Source organism: Aptenodytes patagonicus, chromosome 1 (assembly GCF_965638725.1).
Source record: "Aptenodytes patagonicus chromosome 1, bAptPat1.pri.cur, whole genome shotgun sequence".
Lineage (NCBI taxonomy): Eukaryota > Metazoa > Chordata > Aves > Sphenisciformes > Spheniscidae > Aptenodytes > Aptenodytes patagonicus.
The window spans coordinates 224308310-224330691 of NC_134949.1; the positions used below are offsets into that span (position 1 = coordinate 224308310).

At 46.9% G+C, this 22382-nt stretch overlaps 1 protein-coding gene across 2 annotated transcripts in view; it reads right to left on the reverse strand.

The window, feature by feature from the left end:
* Window positions 1-22382, reverse strand: part of MYO7A (myosin VIIA) — a 108636-nt gene that overhangs the window by 12180 nt on the left and 74074 nt on the right. For both annotated transcript variants that reach the window (XM_076328470.1, XM_076328471.1), the window contains 19 exons: window positions 20707-20791; window positions 19596-19814; window positions 19321-19428; window positions 18536-18745; window positions 17780-17983; window positions 16774-16950; window positions 14867-14956; window positions 13458-13585; window positions 12003-12129; window positions 7649-7768; window positions 6752-6925; window positions 5284-5511; window positions 3820-3990; window positions 2712-2829; window positions 2295-2421; window positions 2011-2180; window positions 1718-1908; window positions 1048-1172; window positions 87-244 (listed from right to left, as the gene is read on the reverse strand). In XM_076328470.1, the coding sequence (XP_076184585.1) occupies window positions 87-244; window positions 1048-1172; window positions 1718-1908; window positions 2011-2180; window positions 2295-2421; window positions 2712-2829; window positions 3820-3990; window positions 5284-5511; window positions 6752-6925; window positions 7649-7768; window positions 12003-12129; window positions 13458-13585; window positions 14867-14956; window positions 16774-16950; window positions 17780-17983; window positions 18536-18745; window positions 19321-19428; window positions 19596-19814; window positions 20707-20791 (2930 nt within the window). The remainder of the gene's footprint in view (window positions 1-86; window positions 245-1047; window positions 1173-1717; window positions 1909-2010; window positions 2181-2294; window positions 2422-2711; window positions 2830-3819; window positions 3991-5283; window positions 5512-6751; window positions 6926-7648; window positions 7769-12002; window positions 12130-13457; window positions 13586-14866; window positions 14957-16773; window positions 16951-17779; window positions 17984-18535; window positions 18746-19320; window positions 19429-19595; window positions 19815-20706; window positions 20792-22382) is intronic.

A 22382-nucleotide genomic window follows, 5' to 3' on the forward strand; every position in this document is an offset into this window, starting at 1 on the left:
CTTTGCTTGGGGCCCTAAAGAGCCTGCTCAGCACTTTGCCTGTCAGACCTGTTGCCCAAGGGCTCCCCCAGGCAGTGGAAGGATATCAATGAAGGCCATGCAGGCTTCTTGGGACAGCTCTTCACTGCCCAGGATCTTCTTCAGCAACGGCTGTTTGATGGGCTCACGAGTGTAACACCACAGCTTGTCTTTCCCGCGGCTCTTGGTGATCATGACCCGGCTCAGGGTGTGCTTGGGAGGTGGTCTGGTGGCAAAGGCAAAACAAGAAGAAAGGTGGAAAGGTTACAGAGATAAAAGGGACAGCTTGCGGACAATGTTTCACCTGGGAAGGTTGTTCACAGCACCTGGCTAATGAACTCTTATACTAAATGGAAATTCACAGTTTAGCAAGTATCCAGCTCCAGCTGTGCCCAAAGATAACCATTTGTACTTTCCTAGGGCTCAGAAAAGTCCCTTACGGACCCTACCCAAGTACTGACACCAAAACAACCTTCTCTACCCCAAAAAAAGACAAGAGGAAGGATGATGGCGATGGATGATCAGAGCAGCAACACTGAAAGAATATTGCCTAGCAGAACAAGCCTACAAGGGGCCAGAGGATCTGGTCTGCCTGTTTGGATTGCCAGCCCATCTGAACAGGAGTGGGAGTTTTGGGATCAGTCTGGTCAGCTGCATTCAGCAGTGGTGCACATTTAAATCTTTGGAGCTGAGATGAAAATGCCCTCACCTAATTCAACTGCTGCCTATACGGTCTGAGGCTGTGTATGGGATCACAGGAAAGGAATATCAGACCGCTAAGCACAGCCTCTCACATAATACTAAATTTCACACTGTTACACCTGTGTTGAGCCAGTCTGAAGAAATTCTTCATAAAACCTTGTCTGTGGAAAACCTACAGCTCAAATGCCGTGACCTAAACTGGAGGATGCAGTTGTACAAAGTCACACAAGGGGAGTCTTTTCCAGTAGCAAAAAATTCCCTGATTCCCAAGCTACCTGGGGATGGATTCCTATTCCTATAATTTTTGAAGATGGTTTAAAAAATCACCTAAAATAATCATAGGAAAATTCCTCCAAGGTGTATGGCTTCACCCTCTCTTCACTGTCTGAAATTGCCATCTGAGAGGTTCTGATAACATCTTGTCGTTGATCAGGGGTCATCGTGACCAGTGCCTGTGGGATGAAAAAGTCTCTGTCACCTAGTATATTGGATATAATATATATTTGACATATCCAGAAAGAGGAAGCAGATACAAAGTGAAAAGATGAACAGCGAGTGAGTAAGAATAATCCATTAATTCCAGTTAATAGTCAGTAAGAACTGAGCAATTGTCATTTCTGTGTGCCATTCTCAGTCACTAATGCAAGGAATAATGAATGTTTCCACAGTGTGGATCGTTTCCTAATGAAGATAATGTGCTTTCAGTCCTACAGCTCTGCATGTGAATGTGCCCACCAACCCCAAATACACCTACAAGTAATCAGGCCAGCTGGAGGGATGTAGCAGGATTCATGGATATTCCAAGTCACAAGCTTGTGGTGTTCAAAAACCAGGGAAAAGGCTGACATCACTTTGGCCTCGGACAACTTGTCACCTCTCAGCCACTCTGGTATCCACTTTATTGTCAGGGAGATTCTGGCCAGATCTAAGCTCTTCAGGAAGGCTTTGACCTCCTTGGGCTTTGTATGAAGTTGTGCCATTCTATAAGACAGCTTACCACGATCTCCAGTGGAGGCATGGTGACTGTAGGCAAGACGTAGACGGAATCAGTTGGGAAATCCCCTCTCTGCTTGGTCCGTTCATTGAACCCATTAGCCCACCCTGAGCTCATCACATGTTCTCCTGTGTCCTGGTCCAGAACTATGAGGTCTCCTTTGAGGAAGCTGAGGAACCCAGATTCTTCTCCCACTGCAAGAAGAACAACCATTAGTTTGATTTTTTTTTTTCCAAATCCCTTCGGAGTAATTAATCTACCTATATGTTTGTGACTGGGCTGGGCCATTTACTTACCAGGGTTTGGGTTATCTTGGAGAGCGACCACATACTTGGATCTTTTCCTTAGTCCTTCGAGGAAGGTCACCACCAGGTCCCGGATATCCTCTGCATTGTTGGAGGTGAAAGTGTATTCATCGCCTTTAATGGTGGCCAAAGTGAAACTCTGCCCTTGCAGCTTTCCCCCTCTGGGATATATTTTTATAGAAGACACAAACAGGAAAGATAATGGCATCAAAAGGCGAAGCCTGGAAAAAGACTGGTTTAGGGTGAGATCACCAGCTAAGTCTATTCCCCCTTACCTGCTGCTTGACACAGCTGTGATCTCTGGGAAAGAGAGCTCTAAGAGAACCTGCTCCTGTTCATCCACAAAGTACACCCCTGTCCAGTTGACAGCTACAATCACATCATTTTTAGGCAGGCTTGGCCCTGGGTTGAAGACAAGACACGCAATCAGTTCATGACGGGTCTTAGGATATAGAAAACGTGTGCATTTCAAAGGAGGATGCAATGATCAAAAAACAGTGTTATTTTTAGTAAGAGAAATAGTGGCAGACTCATAGCTTGAGCCACTGATAATCAGGATGCACCAATAAATAACGTATCTAAAAAAGACCAGCTAGATGGTCCATTAAGTCTTCTTGTCCGTGGAGTCCCTATCTCTCCTTCCTTTTGCTTTGGAGCATCCTATGCTCCGGGGATGTGCTCTACTGACTCACCTGAGAATTTGAAGGCTTCGTAAAACCGAGAAAACAGCAAAGGCCACTTGAAACGTGCAAAATCCACTACCTCTTCCTTGACTTTTTTGGGGTCTGCCCTCTTCTGAGTATAAATTCCCTATAGACAAAGCAAATTACAACCAACATGAAGCACAAACCCAGTTACAGCCAGGAAGAGAGCAAACAAAACCAATTCATGTCATCTGAAGATCTTGGAACTAATATTAATTTAGTCCTCAATGAGGCTAAGGGCCGAAGTCCTACAGGAACAAGCGATAGGTTGGACAAAGTCCTGGCAAAATTTTGATTCCCACTTCAGGGAATAATTCAACTCTGAGAAGGCTGGGCAAGCATCCTGAGTTACCAGTCTGAGTGGGATTCATCTCAGCTAACTTTGGGTTTCTCTAAGGTAGGTGTCTACCTTTCAGCTTGACAGTCCTTTAGCTGGAAACAGACACTCGGTAGCCCTTAAGCACAGGCATCTAGCTTTATTTAGGACATCCTCAGATACCCGAGGCTTCTGTATGTAGCTAACAGGCTGACGGAGGACCTGCAAGACCCAACTGAATTGCATCCCTGGGTCTCTATTGACAGTAATGGGAGGTGAGACTCCTAACACATGTGGAGATGCTTACATTTTAGGGGTCTTAATCTGAAGCTGGCTCCTGCTGTTAAATGAACGACAATTCTCATGCCTGGATGACTTATGGGTAATGAGTTATGGAAGGTGTTGCTGTGGGAGGGTGTCACAAATGTTCTTATGAATGTCAGGGAGGTTTTATACAACGCCTGGTACAATAAGGTCCTGACATTGCCTGGAGACATGAACCACCACTGTAATACAACCAATAACACCACAATCCTGTGTACCAGGAATGAGACCCCAGACGTGGCATTTTGCTTCTCATAGTGAATCTCTGCAGGTTGTCTTCTTCTGTCAGTTCTTGCCTCAAAACCTGAATATGGCTAGTACAACACCTGCCCTTTCTCTTTGATTTAGCTTCAGACCGGGCTAAGAGCTGAGCTATGATGTCTGATGTATGTTTAAAAGGAACACAAAGCTACTGAAGCACGCCTTGGTCCTTGCCAGGTGATCCATTGTCCCCACCTTTTTATGTGCAGCTATAATGAGCTGAGCCCATTTTTCCACTGTTTTCGAAGCTGTGATCTCTCTGTCCGGGATGTAGGATGGAATTAGATTCAGCAGCCTTTCCAGTACCATCTCTGACCCGTAGTCCACATAGTACTGCTGGGAAGCCAGTTCTGCCAGATCTTCTTCCTGTGGGAGCCAAACAAGCCAAGTTAATGCTGTTACCAGGCCATCACCTCAGCATCCATCCTCCATCACCCAAGGAGCTCTTTCTGGAGGCTGGATGCACTGCTGCTTCAGATTGGTGTGGGGGTGCTTCCTTTCAGCAGAACTTCACCGGTGCTTTCTGCACATCTGAGGTTCAGGAGATTGACCACTAAAAGCTATGATTAAGCCTTAACACATTCAGTGACCAGCACCATGCAACCCTGTACTGTGTGTGAACACAGAATCATAGAATTATTTAGGTTGGAAAAGACCTTTAAGATCATCGAGCCCAACCGTAAAAACATGTTTGTCCCAGTCTTTCCTCGCAGTTCGGTCTGCTTCTGATGCCTGCAGTCAGCAGTGGGTGGTTTTGCTATGGTAGACCGAGTTTAATGATTGAAAACGGCATGTATCCACCATTTCTCATACTTGAGAAGCCCAGCAACTGAAGCACCTGTGCATAATGCAGAACTGTAAAATGTCCTTCGGTGCAGCTACATTCCAAGCACTTTGGAGTGAAATGATAGAGCTACTGAGATGATAATAGCACAAGGAGACCAGGAGAAAGAGAAGGGGAGGAAGAAAGGGCAGGACTTCAGATAGGATAAAGGAGCTACAGTTAATGCAATATAGATGGGAAAAGATGATTTAGTTCCCAAGGTGACCAGACTCTACCGGACCACAGGAGAATGATTAGGTGTTGGGGAAGAGAGATATCTTCAATTTGACACTTGGATGATTTTAAACACAAGCAAAACAAAATGTGATGGACATTGTCAGAGATTTTGATGTCTCGAGATGCTCATTTCAGTGACACTGGAATAATTCTGTAAGCTCCCAGAGACTCTAGAGGCATAGGTTTCTGCTGGCAATGTCCCTTCAGCAGATGGCAGCATTATTGGGTTTGTATTGCGTGGCAGAGGTCTGGGTATCCTGAAAAGCATCTCTCGTGTAAGGCTTAGCGGGATTCACTGAACAGGATCCTGCTGTGTACTCCTGATCTGGTGATCTAGTTATAGTGTGCTTGTGGCCCTCCAAACCGAGGCTGATGGATGAAGTGGCTGCTCACTCTCACATCCAAAATTCACCAGGAAAGAGTGCTCATGCAGGACATGGGAATGTTTGGTCTCTCCCCAGCCAAGAGGATCTGATTCCTGTAGCTCCTGTTTCCCAAGTGAATACCACAATCCCCAAGCTAGCAGGTGTTCAGGGAGGAAGATTTCTCATCCCTTTTGATGAAACCTGGTGAGACCGGTAGTGGCTGAGGACACTTACCTTGTCACACCGGTACTCCCCAAACTTGACTCCTCGCACGATCTGTTGGTAAATGAGATTGGTGGCCACATTGTCCTCACTCGGGTTGTGCCAAGGAGTGAAGATCTCCTTCCTGAAGAAAAGCCGCCATGGCGCGTTGCGCTCCTGCGCTCCCTGCTCTTTGGCGTACTGCTCGCACTGAGACACAGCATCCATCACATGGTCATTGCCGCTCCCCAGTGAGGAGACCTAGTCAGGGCAGAGGCAAATGTGGATTCACCCGACTAAATGCTGACCTCTCTAGGCAGATATCTATCTCTGAGTCACTCATCCAGACTTCCTTTCTAGTCAAAATAAATCAAAGTATCTACCTCTACTAGCCAGCCAAGATTGAATAGGTCTACAGCATAGACTGGGTGAGCTATTTTGTTTTGAGCCCCAGTTTCCCATCCAGAATGAAAAGAGGGCATCAACTTGAATTAGCAAAGCCACCGGTCACATTATAAAGTATTATTTATTCATACTGTGCTTAGAAACATCCTGTTTCAAAGTCACGGACTTGAATGCAACCATGCTAAGCATCAGACAAACCCAGAATAAACAGCCTGTCCTGTTACAGAAGATGTATCACCTCTGTCTTCTCACTGTGGTCTAGCACAAGGCCCTAAAGCACCACGTCTCCTCAGAGTGAACATCCCTGGATGAATGTCTCCTCAAAAAAGACCAGGAAGACAGAGTATAAACCACTTTCTTTTCCACCCACAGGGAGAGGTGGCCACATGCAGAGCTGAGAATATACTTCATCCTCTTATACAGCAGCTGTAGGAATAATTCTGTTTCATTGGCTTGCAGCTGTTGTCTCACCTGATGAAGTTTTACCCTAGGTCTGTTTTCCCTTCTCATTTACGCTCACCTTTATTTTTACGGAATTTCTGAATAAAAGTACGTTTTTAGGTTAAATAAATTGGGTTAAATGCCAATGCAGGTATGGCAGTTCAGATTTGAGCTCATTTTGGCAGCTTAATTTCAACCATCAGCTTTCCAATTAAGTGTAGTTGCCCCCTTGTTTAAAAATCCAGGCTGTTTTTTTTATTGGACATTCAACTCAAAGTAGCTTGACTGAGAGTAAGAGCATAGCATCACAGAATAATGTAGGTGGAAAGGCACTTCTGGAGGTTTCTGGTCCAGCCCACTCGGTCAGAGTAGGTCCATCTTTGATCAGGTTGCTCTGTGCCTTCTGCTGTTAAATTCTGAATATCTCCGAGGAGGGAGTTTTCATACTGTTTCTGCAACCCTGCTCCAATGTTTGACTACTCTTATTGTGAAAATCATGCTAGCATCTGCACTGTAGAAAAGTTCCTTCCTGACCTTGGAAGCTGGTTGTTTGCTCAGAGCACAGGGTCCTTCTCGCCTCTGGAAGATACGTGACAGCAAGGAGAACCTCCCTCTTCTTTTATAGGGCTAGTCAGGAACATAATTTAAGACATACCTTGTCAAAAAGTGCAATGTAAAGTGAAAAGCCAAATCGGTCCTTCAGGCTGATTTTGTCGGCCAAAGAATTACAGAGCTCTTTAGCGGTTGTTGCAGAGTCGGTCAATAGGGTTTTTGTTGTCCCATCCATAAATGTGACGGGCAGCATGATCGGTTTCTTGGATTTGGTTGCCTAATGGATTAAAGTCAAACTTTATAAAGGCACGTGTATTTCAATCCCATCGAGACTATTTACCTACATACTCTTCCACCCAACTGTGGTAACTATTTTCTAATTCCTGATTCCACTGACTGGCTGCTTTTCAATACTACCATAACATACTTCTCAACAGGATAATGTACCGTCAGCCCCTGGAAGCACTTGGAAGTCCCAGATTTTTTTATTTAACACATTCAGTCATCAAAGTGTCTAATCCAGTAAATCCAAGCATGCCCGGGAATGCTCAGAGCACAGCTGTCTATGCTAGTAAACCAGCATAGAAAATGAGCAAGTACTGCACAAACTGTGCCTGTTCCAGCTACGGCTATCCCCGAACAAGTCCCAGGGACCATTCTCAGTAGGCAGTTTGCCTGCAGCCACCTTTGTCTGGAAGAGAGTTTCCTAGCATACATGGGGGCTTGCTCCATGCCAGCTGGCCCCAATGCCCGAGAGCACTCTCGAGCACATTTAATTTACAAGTATTGACGTAGCCAAAGGGATTGATCTTCAACATACTCTGGAGCAAAGCCAGGATGCACAGGGAATGCAATATCTTGGAAATGCCTGAAAATTCTTGAGAGAAATAGGCGTTTTGTCGCCCTACTTTCTGTCCTGCCAGAGATACGGTTCCCGTGATAGTGAAAGGCTTAAACTCTGAGCCCCAGCTGCCTGGGGAGGGGATGGTGGGGCTCATACCTGCAGCTCCAGCCAGCTGGGTGGCTGCGTCCTTGTCCCATTGGCAAACGTCCGCCTCAGCCTCTCTTCGCAATAGGGAGCGTAACCCGGGGGGCCTCCGTTGATAAAGTTCCTTAAATACTGTTGGCAGCAGGGAACACATTGGTTAGACCATCGGCTCTAGAGGCCAAGCATTTGCAAAGGTTAAAAAGCAATGTTTTATTAGAGAAAAGCCCTCTGGGACTAACGGCAGTGATACCGCTCAGGCTCAGGATGTTCCTACATCCCGTTGCTGGAAGCTGAGAGAGCGTAGGACAGTCTGCACCCTTGCCTTGTGCTTATACTGTGCATTTCTGGCCTCGGTGGAGATAAGATACCAGCCTAGACAGACCTTTGATCGAAGCCAGTGCAGCAGCTTTTCTGTTCCTGCTATTGCTGCCACTGATTTCTATCTCTGTATTTTAAAGATGTGTTATAAAATGTTATTGAGTGTTGGCCAAAAAGATGGGAGTGAATGAAAAAGGCGTGTAAGTAACGATCCAGGGGAATTGTAAGCAAATGACACTCAGAACACCTAGCTGCCAGTACAAAAGACCTTTCACGATTACATTGAACAGATGTTTCTTCAGTCCGATTTTAAATTGCATTTTAGAAGATCTTAAACCAGAATTTGAAGCACTTCACCATATGTTAAAAATACAACCACGTTATTGTAGAGAAAATTAAATCCAGTGACTTCCACAATATGAAAGATAATACACTTAAAAATAATACATAAATATCTTAGCCAAAAAGGTAGCTAAGACTAATAGTTCTGTAAATCATTTTTTGCAGGGAGCCTTTATAGATAGATAAAGACTTCTCTGAATGATAACACACAGCTGTTCCCTCAGTAACACAGGCTGCTCTATAACACTGTCAGTCCATAAATAACATGGTTAGAGAGACAGATATCTCTCTCAACCGTAACTTATAGAGATACTCTGAAATAACCAGGTAATACAGCCGGGTTATACGGATGGGAGCTGTTGCAAATGATTGCAAGCAGCTGATGCTGTGTAAAAGTGTAGTTTTAATTATGCTGTTAATAATGAACAATGTAATTACATATTTTTTTTATTTCTCCTTCCTTGTGACTCAACCTTCCCACCAAAGTCCATTATCAGTTGAAAGAAAAGTACAAAGAACAGGAGTGCTAATGTGTCTTGACCCATGCTTAGCATATGATGCGATAAAGGTGTCTAATGGGATCCAAAGCGTGACCTTCATCTTTGGGAGCAGGAAAACATATCGAAGACTGCCTCATTATCAGCTAAATCCTTCTCAAAATGTGCAGTTCTAATTGACACTTTTGAAGGTTGTGGAACAACTTCCAGGCACAACAGTTTCCTGAAATTCCTCATCTTTTTTTCCATAATATTGCTGCTATTAAAGTTAGAGCTGAGAGGTTTCAGGAGAAAAGTAACCAGGAGCCTGATACAACATTCACTGAATGGGAGAGTATAGGAAAGAAATGCTAAGAGATATTTACCCTTATATACTTTTCCTTCTATTAAAATGGTGGATAATTACTGCTAAATGAGAAGTTAGGGCATCAACTGAAAAAGACGTGAGGTTAACAAAATGTCACCTAGCTAACTGGCTGAGAGCCAGCGCGTGGCTACCATACATTCAATGGTAGCTATTGCATGGTTAAAGCAGCGGTCAGTGAACTCATAGTAAATCAGATTTTGGCCGACTACGAACTCCTGAAAACATGGTACTAATAGATTAAGAGTCTGAGAGTGAGGTCTGGCACTGACGTGGAGTTTGTCTCCCAACCCAGAACAGACTGGACTAGGTGGCCTGCGTTAATGTAGCTTCAAAACAGAAGAGTTCACTGAACTTCAACAAACTATGAATATTCCTCTGCTTTTCACAAAACAAAAAAGTGAGTCTGGATGGGAACGTATATGGTTCGGGGGCAGAGTTAACATTTCATCATGAGAATGCTTTATCTCAAAACATAACATTTTAAGCTGGAAGGTGTCAATGATGTCCCCATGGATAACTACAGCGGCTTCAGAGGAGCTCCGAGACATGGCACAAGTCACTGCCTGTGTGCTGCTGTTTGCAAGACTGGGGCCTTGAAAGGTAACCACAGTGTGGGCTGCTGCAAGTGTTGTTTGCACTCATACTCGAGGAGCTTCAGTCACCACAGCCCGCCTATCATCTCCCACAGCCCAAGGTGCAAAAGGGTGATGAATAAGGGCAGAATTAGTATAAACCTTCTCCAAAGCTGTTGGGAGTATTGCCATGTATTTCAGCATGGACCATGCTTTGGGCAGAGGTACATGTGAAACACTGGCCCAGGTTGCCCAGAGAGGTGGTGGATGCCCCATCCCTGGAAACATTCCAGGTCAGGCTGGACGGGGCTCTGAGCAACCTGATCTAGTTGAAGATGTCCCTGCTCATTGCAGGGGGGTTGGACTAGATGAGCTTTAGAGGTCCCTTCCAACCCAAACTATTCTATGATTCTATATCTGAGTCTCCAGAGCTACCCATAAATTATTTCTGAGAAGTGCTTCACTTACCTAAAATAATCTTCCGCTATTAAAGATTTAAACCCACACAACCTCCTGTGGCATACTTTCTCAGATCTCATTTCCAGACATAATTTAATTTTCTGCCACTTTGCCAGTGATTTATCTGCTTTATTAGATTTCATACTGGCAAGGCCTGGGGATGAAGGAGGGATTTCTATTCTTGGCTTCAGCTCTTTCAGTGCTGAGGACCCAGTACCTGATCCGATAGCTATGGAAATTAATGGAACATCTTTATCTCCAGCAGGCTTTGGAGCAGGTCCAGGCTCCAACATTCAAAGATCTGAGAAGGAAAAAGGAGGACTTATAGCACAGCAAAGGAAACACAGTGCTGAGACCTTTGCTCTGAGCCAGCCAAACTCTTAGGCATGGGATTAACTTGAGCAGTCCAGTGGGTGTTAGTCAGACTCTAGGTGTGTAACTCATTAGGAAGGCAGACTTCATAGAATCATAGAATCATTAAGGTTGGAAGAGACCTCTAAGATCATCAAGTCCAACCATCAACCCAACACCACCATGCCCACTAAACCATGTCACTAAGTGCCTCATCTACACGTCTTTTAAATACCTCCAGGGATGGGGACTCCACCACTTCCCTGGGCAGCCTGGTCCAATGTTTCACCACTCTTTCAGTACAGAAATTTTTCCTCACGTCCAATCTAAACCTTCCCTGGCACAACTTGAGGCCGTTTCCTCTCGTCCTATCGCTTGTTACTTGGGAGAAGAGACCGACCCCACCTCGCTACAACCTCCTTTCAGGTGGTTGTAGAGGGCGATGAGGTCTCCCCTCAGCCTCCTTTTCTGCAGGCTAAACAACCCCAGTTCCCTCAGCCGCTCCTCAGCAGACTTGTTCTCCAGACCCCTCACCAGCTTCGTTGCCCTTCTCTGGACACGCTCCAGCCCCTCGACGTCCTTCTTGTAGTGAGGGGCCCAAAACTGAACACAGTATTTGAGGTGCGGCCTCACCAGGGCCGAGTACAGGGGCACGATCACTTCCTTGTTGCCTTCAAAACTAGACAACAAAACTTTGCCCAGAAAAAAAGAAAATCCTTAAGAATAACCTGATTTTCAAAAGTGGCAGCCACTTAGCATCTCCCACGGACTTCAGTCCTGCTGATCCCCAGTGCTTCTAAAGATACATTACATGTCATTTCTCATGTGGCTGTTCAGAGTTGGATGTTTTCAGTATGACACATGGTGGGGCAAGTTGTAGCATGCAGAGAGAAACTATGCAAACATACTTCCAGGTAAATTAAACCCTTCCCTTTGAATGTGTAATTTTCTATATTAAGTTATATTTATAATTAGCTGTGTAGTACTATTCCTTGCCAATTTTGTTAGAGTACGTGCCTGAGGTCATAATGTCAAAGCCAATAGATGCTTGAATGACTGCATAGACCTTTGCATGTGAGAAATAGGGGAGAAATGTGGGCTATTCTGGGGGTGCAAATTCCACTTGCAGCCTCCCACAATTAACTTTCCTGCCAGAAATCACTTAATCACATCTTCGCACATCTACAATGCAGAAGGCATCATCTGAACTGGTTGTCTGCACTCCCTTTAAAGTCACAGGAAAGAGAGAGTCACTGCTCAGGAGTGACTCATCTGATCCACTTTAGACATCGAACTTGGGATCACGCACACTGTTCTTAGGAACTTTATGTCATTTTCATTCCTGGCAAAGATAAAGACCAGGATTCTCTCTCCTGTGAAACCCAAGAGAAAAGCTGGTCCCGTGGATGGGAAAGAAAATGTATTGGCAGATAATGAGACAAATATAATCTACAATTTACCTTCACAAACTTCTCAGAAGGAGCAAAACATCCCACGCAGAGGGACATCAGGATCCAGCCCCTGGCATGGCTGCTTTTGGATGGGTTCTGGGTCAGCTGCTTGCAGATTTGACAATAGATTTCATCCCTGCAATAGGAATGAAAAAAGCGTTAGAGTTAAGGTGGTGGTTTTCAACATGAACAGAGAGACAGACCCTGTCTGCACGTGATTGATAGTTAAAAGTTCATTTTAGCATTGCAAGGATATTAATTTAACTGCCCTAATGATGGTCACCCTGATCGTTGCAGTGTCTCTAAAATGCCACCCATCACCAGCCCTGTAACGCCCACTGAGTCTTCCCTGTGCTCCAGCTGAGATTTCCCACAGCTGACTGACACTGCTTAGAGAAGGAGGGAAATAAAAGGGAGTCTCAAGGTTCAAGGAAGCTCAATGTCACCTCTGGATGATGGAGTCTACTCTGGCTTCTTACAAAGATTTTCCAGTAAGAGAGTCTCCTAAACTAACTTTCATAGAAGGCCATCAGCTGTGAGTCTTCATTTGCTGGCTGTTCCTCTTGAGATGCCTGAATTTGCTTTGTGGAAGTGTTGGGAACGATCAGCTCCAGCGGAGGTCAAGGTTTGTCCAGCTCTTACGTCCAAACAGGCACGTACATTGCCTGGTATCTCAATTTGGGATTTAATGTCCACTTTTGACTTTAACCTTAGTTCTCTACATGCAAAATGAGGGATAACAGCACTTCCTCGTCTACGTGGGAGGCAACAAAAATATTAGCCAACCTGTTACACTGACAAACCCCATGGGAAAGCCCATGGGACACTACCAGGTCTGCCTTCAGAGCAGACTGTGCAGAAAAGTAAGGTTAAGGGTTTCATGGTAAACTGGGAGGACAAAATGAAAACTAGAGAAGCTGGTCATCAGGTGAGGATGCCCACCCTGTTCCTGGAGTGAGCAGATAGGTGTGAGTGAAAAGATTGTGAGACTACATAAACAAGGACTGTATTGTAACACACGCACACATAAATGGGCTAAACCAAAGATGTGCAGTTGGCCTTAATTTGGCACTTTCCAATTTTTGAATGCTTAATTTAGCAACTGAAATGAGTTAGAGTTTTTCATTAGTATACCATTCAAAATATTCACACAAACAAAAGACATCTAAATGGTCAAATAGAAAACGAAGGGTAGTGAACAACCAGAGTGAGCGTTAAAAAAACAATCCAGTAGCCACTAGCACTTTCAGAAGCGTTTGAGTCCCTCTGTGTGGTCTTTCCATCAGGCCTGATATGGACAGTAAGGAACATGATCCAGCCCATATTATACAACACAACCAGAAAAATGATATAATGAGAGCTTTGTAAAGCTGCACACAATAGCAAAATCATTTGGACAAGAATAGCTCAAGGAAGGAGGAGTGAAACGAATGGCATGTTTATGCCTTTGTCTGGATTTCTAACCTTAAGGCTGGCCTGAGGATGCCATTACCAATAATGAAATGGAGCTTCTCCAGGTTGGAGGTGGGTCGGTCTTCGAGCATGCTATTACCTTGGAGCGTGGACTCACCATCGTGAAGTCTCTTTGTCACCTGCCAACCAGACACATTGCTCTCTTTCAGTACAGCCAGTTACTATGTCCCCCCCCACCCCATCCCAAATGTGTGGTGCTTGCCCAGGAGGACTCCTCCACCAGCCAGGAGGGGTCTCAGAAGTTCTTCAATCTAGCACTTTATCAGCAATGGGAGGGTGTGACTTTGCTGGCTTTAATCACATACGAGTGAACCTGAAAATGGTCCTGTCTGGTCACGCTCCCACCTGATTGCTCTTTGCCCAGGGTTTCTACAATGGCACCCTTGCATCCCAGCTCTGAGCTGGTCCTGCAGCCGGGAAAGAGCCACCAAGGCTCTTTGGAATAACCCCAGCTTATTGCCAAGGAAGGCCTGTCCCTTTAACTCAGTTATATTAAAAAAATTATTAAAACACTGGCAGAATGGACCTGCTCCCCATGCTAATGATGCAGCCAAAAGCACGTAAGCATGGTGCTGTTTGTGAAAACAGGGATGGCATTCATCCACCTACCAGCTCTCTGTCTCAGCTAGTCAACTCTGTCTCCATTCAGAACCACTGGAGAAAGACGGGCATTTCTAGAGTGCGTTCAGAGCCACATTAGGGTAAGCTGGATTGGGTCCTATTTCTCCCCACTGACCCTAAAGGGAAGGAGGGTGACTATCTTAGAGAGCAATCTTCACGCTCTCAAGCAGCTACAGCCAGGTGAGACGGTGCCTGCTCTGGAAGTGGACAAGGCAGCGTGTAAAAGCAGACTGGATCCATGTCTTTGCATTGCTTTCACCCCCGCCCCCGCAAAAGATTTATTGCTCCTCGCTATTTTGGGATGGGATTTTCAAAAGTTCTCAGCTTGGGCTAACTGCTCCCATGGGGAGTTTTGCCCCCGGCACTGGAGAGGAGCAGAGGATGGGTGAGCGCTTTTGGAGACCCCCACCTCTGCTACCTAAGCCACGGTGGAGGGCAGGAAGCTAAAAGCAGGGATAACATTCAGACCATCACAGAGTGGTGGGAGGTATCGGCAGCTGGATGGAGGGCTGTGAAAGAGGGGAGGGAAGATGCTGGATGGATGGAGAACGGGAGCCGAGGGGAGGCCGGCGCGAGGTGCAGAATGACTCAAGGAGACACGGGAAGCCAACCTTTCCCCTTAAACACTCCTTAAATCTTTCAGGCAGAGAGACAGGTAGCGCCAAACCCAGAGGAGGGCTGGTTCTATGTTGTCTAGGGAAAAGCAGAAGAGAGTCAGAGAGGGCTGCAGACAATCCAACGGCACTTGTGCTGCCAGGTGGCCAAGCGTCTCCTCTCACCTCCTCCGTCAGTTTGGATTTCTTCTTGAGTGTTAAGGAGACCAGTTTGTGCCGCACACTGTTCTTCTTGTGCCCATCAATGTGAGTACTCTGCAAAGCAAGAGGCGTGGATGCAATCGGTTGGACTCGATGATCTTAGAGGTCTTTTCCAACCTCAATGATTCTATGATTCTAATGCAGTGAGACACAGAGCCCTGCTGAATGCATGCTCTCCCTGCCTCCCCCCGGCTCCTGCAAAAGACCGTTAATCCTGGGCAGAGAGTGAGATAATTCAGAGGCTGGTGGGAAGCAGAAGCGTGGACCCATATTCCGTGCCCCCTGATAATCCAGGCCTGGCTCTGAATTTTGCAGATACTCTCTAATAAATGAGCCTCCCCCAGATCAAAATTACATATTGGGGACACCTGAAAAATTTATGTTGAATACATGGCTGACTCCTAGTCAACCTAGGTCCCCCCAGTTCTGCTGTATGCCATTCAGGCTTGTTCCTACATTGCAAATGAGATGAGCAAGACCACTCTCTGAGATGAGTCGTTTGCACGGCAGGTTTGTGAGCTGGAAGTCATCTAGCCAGGGATTCATGGACAGGTAGTTACCCATTGTGGTTTCACCCCGTTAACCAGCTCTGTGTTCTAGCAGATCTCCCAGAACAAATTTGATGTGGGACAGACCCAGGCACTGACTACATTTCATCAAGTTACTGTTGGCTTTCTACTTTTATACCAACTTTATGCCAGCTGTGGGATTAAGACGGCATGGATAATCACGTCACTTTTTGACCCAGTTAACCTCTCCCCATTTAAACAGCTTTGAAAAGACTGTCATTTTATACCAGATCAACACTTCGAGTCCTGCAGCTGTGATGGTTTATATCCATTATAAAGCCAAGTTGGTACTGTAAACCTGGATTTGCATATCATCACGCTCAGGATCAGCTCAGACATCTCTCTGCACTGTTGTGCACTCTGCAGAGCAGATGTAACCACAGACAAAAGTGACAGCTTAAATTTTCCTTCTCTTCTGTACTACCTGATGTCTCAATTGGCCAAAATACACCTTGTTGTAATAAACAAGCAAGAAATGATAGGTAGAAGGAATGAAAGGTTATTCCTGGTGTATATTTTTACAGAATTACAATCCAGATGAGGCTACTCTCCTTCTCAGGTAATTCACTGAAAGTGCTGAATGATGTCATCGTCTCCAAAAACTAGGAAATTTGTTAATTCACATCTGCAAATGATGCAGGGGCTTGTCCAGATGGTACTACAGAAAACTTCTTGAAAATGCAACAGTGCCACCTAGAAAACCCCAGTACCAGGTAATACCTTGTTCTATGGAATAAAGCAATTGCCAAAGATGAAAGCATATCAGCGCTATGGACAGCGATTTATCCAGAACAATGCCTTATCTGGGAGGGGTCCTAAGATAAAGTCCTCCAGTGACATCCCAGAATGCACTGAGGATGCAATAGGGATTTTTTTTTGATTTCCACAGCTTAATCCCCTGGTAACTCTTTACTTCCTGCTCCAAGATTAAGGGCACATTTTTAATTTAGCCTCTTCTGACCCAGGGCAGATCAAAAAGGAATCCCCAAATGAGAGACCGACGACACAGGACATTGCGCTCCCCCATGTATTTCTGCCCTACAAGGAGGAGGAGAGAGATCAAAGCCCCATGAGAGATATCAGGGCACTTTCCTTACTGTATTGCTGGGGGACATTCAGTTATCCCTGTGAAGAAGAAGGGACAGAATCAACACCTGACACACGGGCAATTCTCCCTTTGTAGCATAATTGCAAACAAAGTTGACAATCTGCCTGCAGCAAACCCCACAAGTCGTTTCTTTCCAACACATTTCAATATCCAACACCTAATAATAGCATCTCTTTTACAGCTGCAGCAGTTACCTCTCCTTCTCCCTGCAGAGCCTGCAGTTCTTTCTTATAGGTCTTTTTCCCAAGAGTCTCATAGATTTTTGTCATCACTGGTATCTTCTCGCCACCATCACTCATGGCTGTGTGATATTTCGGCTCAGGGAGGTCTCCCATGAAACGGAGGATAGTGATCCATACAGCAAGTGCTGCCTGTTTGAAAGGAAAGATTAACTCCATTGTGGTCAAGCCATGCTGAATCCATCAGGGTTGCCACTGTGCTCTCTCTGTACATCTGCAGGAGATAAAACACTTTCCTGCGTCACACGTAACAGTTTTGCCTGCAGCATACATCCCATCTGAGCAAGCCGGGCAGGCTGGTGGCCGGGACCACAAATTCAGGCTCTGTGTTCATCACACATCCTGAGTGTGTTTGTGCACCCTACAAGGGTTTTGCTTCTTGGCTAGGAGATGCCAGTGTGATAGAGAGGCAGTGACTGGCAGCTCCTAACCCACTGCAGAGGGGAAGGAGAACCACAGTGAAGGCAAGTTCATGGCCAATGTAACGTTTGTTACAGCCATGCAGGTTCAATACAGTTCTGCTCTTGTATTGCTGGCTATAGGACAAGTGTTTCTTCTCTGCTGGCTCTGCACTGGTGCATAAGACAAGGTAAGAAGCAACTTTTCCAGCTGCCGAGTAGCAGCTTTACAAGCGGTACTCGCTCAACAATTTTCATCGTCCATGCCCTGAGCTCAGAGCATTTCGTTAATTGTCTTAACACAAATATCAAGGTACAGAGATGGAGTCACCCCTTTAACGCTACATCCCTCTGATGCTCATTGTCTTGCCAGTGCTCAAAGCGTGCTGGTGGGACAGGGTCTACTGACACATGGGCAGCAGATGAGGGCTGTGTTCTCCACCCAACCACGAGCGCACCAGTGTATCCCAAAGGGAAACTGCTGGTGCCCTGTGGCTGAAGGGTTCCCCAGGCTTGCTCCAACCCACCCTGCCCTGCTCGAGGTTTTTCATCCCCTGCCTCACCAACTGGTCTCCTTCATCTTCATGGTACAAGAGAGGCTGCTTGAGAGGCCGGCGGATGTAGGTGTGTGTCATCGTGCCCTGGAAATACGTGGCGGCAAACTTGGCAAATTTGTACTCTGAGAGATCTTCCTCCTCTTCCTCAGGGAGAGGCAATGCTGCATCCAGGTCCTCTTCCTCCAGCTCCTTCTGGGCTCGCTCAAGATCCTGGTGGGGAAGGACATGTCAGGCACTCAGCATGGCTTTGGATACTGAATTACCCTTTCCCTTTGGGCCTGACATTTCTGTCTGTCTGGTTTCCATCCCAAAAGGAAAAGCCAGCTGGAGGGAAAACCATGAAATATAACTCTGGAGCCCATGCAAAGCCCAAGTCCTGAAGGACATGCCTGTACCCAGGAATGTCCCCAGAGCAGTAGGAGAAGCAACAAGCATGGCCCCACTCCTAGCATGGGGAAAGGGTGTCCAAGAGCTAAATGCTGTGAGCCGTGATGAACCACGTGATGAAAAGATCTCAAAGGTCCTCGATGATCTTATAGTGATACTGCTCTCCTCCATTTGGTAACCCCAGAGAAAGCCTACAGACTGCCTGTCTGTCCCCAGCCACAGCACGGTAACCCTCTGAGGCCACACAGAAGAGCCTGGTCTCGAAGGAAGCCTTCAGAGACCCACTTTTTTTGTATTGCCATACTCTCCCCTGAATCATTAATGTGTTGCTAAAGCCTTTCATGTGATAGCCAGGCTCGTGTATGTCTCCAGTACCTCGAAGCCATTGGGTGCCTGTCCTTCCTGGCCAGGCAGGGAGGAGGTCGTCCCCAGGAATCCAAACATTTTGTCCACCATTTCTGAGTCATTCACTGGCTCGTTGCGAGCCTTCTCCATTTTTTCTAAGAGCTCTTTCTTCCGACGTGCTTCCTCCTTCTCCTTTACTTCTCTCTCTGCGTCTTCCCGCGCCAGCTGGGCCAGGCGTGCCTGCAAGAGGACAAGTAGAATGCCTGAACTGCTCCCTCCAAAGAGCTAAATTCTGCAGGGCCTGGCTTTAAAAAAGCAGGCTGGCCGGTGCTTGGGGCACTATACCAGCATCGTGACTTGGAGCAAATCTGTGACATGTCCATGCCTCAGTTTCCTAAGTGCAGAAGGACAAAGCAATAGCATTTTCTCCCTCCTTAGTGCCTGTTTAGGGGGTTTGGTCCATGCACAGAGACTCTCACTGACCTTATTTTTTTCTTTTATACAACAACCAGGTAATGTGCGCGCACGCACACACACACACACACACACAGTGTCCCAGTTCCCCCTTCAGCCTTTATACAATAGGAAAAGCAACTGAATAATAACCATAATCTCTGGCATTCCTGTGCAGCAGATCAGAAATTCTGGAGCAGCTTCAAACTAGTTAGAGCACAGACTACTTTAGTGAATTAAATACAAACTGCTCAAGCAGGGCAGAAATCCCTTAGATATGTTTGGCATTCCCCCTCAAAGGACCGAAACTAGTCCCTGGAAAACAGAGACAGAACCCCAGAAAGAGATCAGTCCCCACATACTTGGTGCTTCTTTTCTGCTTCCTCTTTGGCTTTCTTGGCACTCATCTCCTTTCGGAGTCGCTCCTCTTCCGCCAGCCGAAGTTTCTCTGCTTCCAGGCGTCGATGATACTGGGGGAATAAACACAAGAGTCCTTCTGAATAGGCATCTACTTATTTTTGAAGTTCTTTTTTGCTCTTTAAAAACCGATCCCACAAGCACGTGATGCTGAAGGATGTTTCTTTCCCCTCTCCCCACCTCCGTTTCCCACGACCGACCTCTTATCCGTGGTACTTACTTCCCCCCGGAGGCGCTTATACAACCTTCGGGCGATCATGCCCCGGGCGTATGCCTGGATGGTGAGGACAGCCCAGAGGCGGTGGCGGAAAGCCCTACGGACCAGGTAGCCCCGGCATTGTGCCTGAAATTCGATGATCCGCCGGCGAGCCATGTGGTACTGCTTGTGGAGCTTGCGGGATCGGTAGAGGGCCTGCAGTCTCAGGAAGCCGATCCGCATCTGCAAGCGGGAGCAGAATGAAACCACCCCACCACCCAGGGGCTCGCCCACCCTAAGCAGACTTCCATTGCTAATCTCCTTCTTGCACGGCTGTAAATAAGAGCCACTGAAATCAGCCCCCACCAGGACAAGCCTTCGGGAGGGAGGTTCTCCAAGAGGGTGGAGAAATTAAGCCCTCTGGCTGCTGCATTGATTCAAAGCCCAGGAAGGACAAAGGCAGTTTCTTCCCCACTGAGTCCTCCAGAGTTTCTGCCCTTGAGAGGCCTCAGGAGGTCTGGTTGGTCATCTGAAGGTAGCCCCAAGCCATGAGGGTTGCTTCCATGGAGGTCCAGCATCTGCAGACCTCCTGCACAGTCAAGGTGCTGTTTCATGGCAGGAGGCAGCATCCTGACCAGCCTGGAAATGGCTGTTCCTATCAAGTTGCAGGCTTGGAGGATGATATTGAGACACTTTAGACCCCAACACACTTCCCAAGTGACCTGCTATTGGGTCAGAGCCAGCTGGGACAGGGAGAGAAGAGGGCCACGGACTGGGTTGGGCAGAAACTCAGATACGGTCCCACCCGGAGATGGAGTCTGTTTTTCAGAGGAAGCTGCTCTTGAGTTTTCAGTCACCTGGAAACTAGGGGAAGACTTTTAAAACCCCAAGTGACCAGTTGGTGCAATGGACAGCTAACTCACATGGAAAAGGACAGCTAGAAGGCAGTCAGGTGCTCTCTTCAATGAGAGGGCAAAGCAGCAAGAGCAAACCTCCATTCATCGTTCCAACTGATAAAAGCCAACCCCACCCCCTCCTACACTCAGTGGGGCATTTTGAGCCAGGAAACTCTTACGTATGTCCCAGCTGAAAGAGGTAGGAAGGCAGGGGTGTGAGGAAGCACCCCCGTACTTACAGCACTGTAGTTCTTCCTGCAGTTATGTCCACGCCAGTATCTCTGAATCATCAGGACTGAATTTCTCACTTTCAGGAAATTGGACCTGCAAAGGCATTTCAACCACTTGCCTCTGCGGTTTGGCCGTAAGTTATCATCATCTCCTGGGCCTCATTCTTTGGAGATTTGAAACTGAGCAGCCAGGTGGAGTAAGCACTGCATTTTTGGCCTGAAAAAGCCTCCTCCCCAAGCTCTCTTTGCTTTCATAAAAAGATCTGTAGGGGCTCTCTCTGATAGGTCTCTGCAGGCAGATTCTGCCAGGTTATGGGAATGGGCAGAGCAGGAGATGCTGAGAATGGTCCCCTCCTTCCCCCCACCCTGCACCTTCCTCTCACATCTGAAATCTCTTCCCTGCCTGCTCTCCCCATTTCAATCCTAGCACCTGAGAACGGATTCAATCTCACCCAAATGATCAAGAGCAAACTTCAGCAACACCACCCGGCTACCCCCATCTGCTCCTCCCATCCTTTTTAGCCTGGCCTGATTCTACCTGTAGACACCTCGGAGAGAATCATGTTGGAAGGGCTTGGGGGTCTTGCTAGGATTACGGTGGGAAAGATTGCCGAGTTATTTAGCATGTGCCCTTTCTGCAAAGCGTAAGACACAACCCGAGTCACAGCCATGGCTCAGACAGTCAAAGAGCACAAAGCCCCAGGAGCTGTCCCTCCTCCGTGGGTGAAGCTTGTCCTTGGTTGTTGCTCCCCCTCTTCCACAACTGTGCCATGACCTCCCCATGGGCTACCTGCCCTCCTCCCAAGTCTGGCAACTGGGTTGCAAAGGGAAGAGTCCTGAACCCCTTGAGCTTTGGGGAGAGCAACGTTAGTCACAGTGGATGACCCAGTGGTCCCATTGCATTCTTGTGGGGATCCCCATAGGCTGGAGGCTTAGCGTTGCCTTCAGCGGGCTCAGAGTCCCACTGCTGCATTGTCATAGCAAACATCAGCTCCCTTGAAGACAGCACTGAACAGGGACAGGAGGTCCTATTCTGTCCATGTTTGAGGCAGATAACAGAGTTTTCGTCTTGTTTCCTCTACTGTTTTCCTCCAATACTTGCCGCACCTGAGCGCCAACACATCAGGGCTCCCCTCTTCCTGGCTGCAGGCAGGGAAGGGCAGATGGGCACCGAGGGAGTGATGCATGCTCCAGGAGCCGCTTGCTGGGTGAAGCATCCCGCATAGCCCACCTCCCATTTGGCAGTGGGGCTCACACATAGAATCATAGAATCATTAAGGTTGGAAAAGACCTCTAAGATCATCGAGTCCAACCATCAACCCAACACCACCATGCCCACTAAACCATGTCCCTAAGCGCCTCATCTACACGTCTTTTAAATACCTCCAGGGATGGGGACTCCACCACTTCCCTGGGCAGCCTGTCCCAATGTTTAACCACTCTTTCAGTACAGAAATTTTTCCTCATGTCCAATCTAAACCTCCCCTGGCACAACTTGAGGCCATTTCCTCTCGTCCTATCGCTTGTCACTTGGGAGAAGAGACCAACACCCACCTCGCTACAACCTCCTTTCAGGGAGTTGTAGAGAGCGATGAGGTCTCCCCTCAGCCTCCTTTTCTCCAGGCTAAACAACCCCAGTTCCCTCAGCCGCTCCTCAGCAGACTTGTGCTCCAGACCCCTCACCA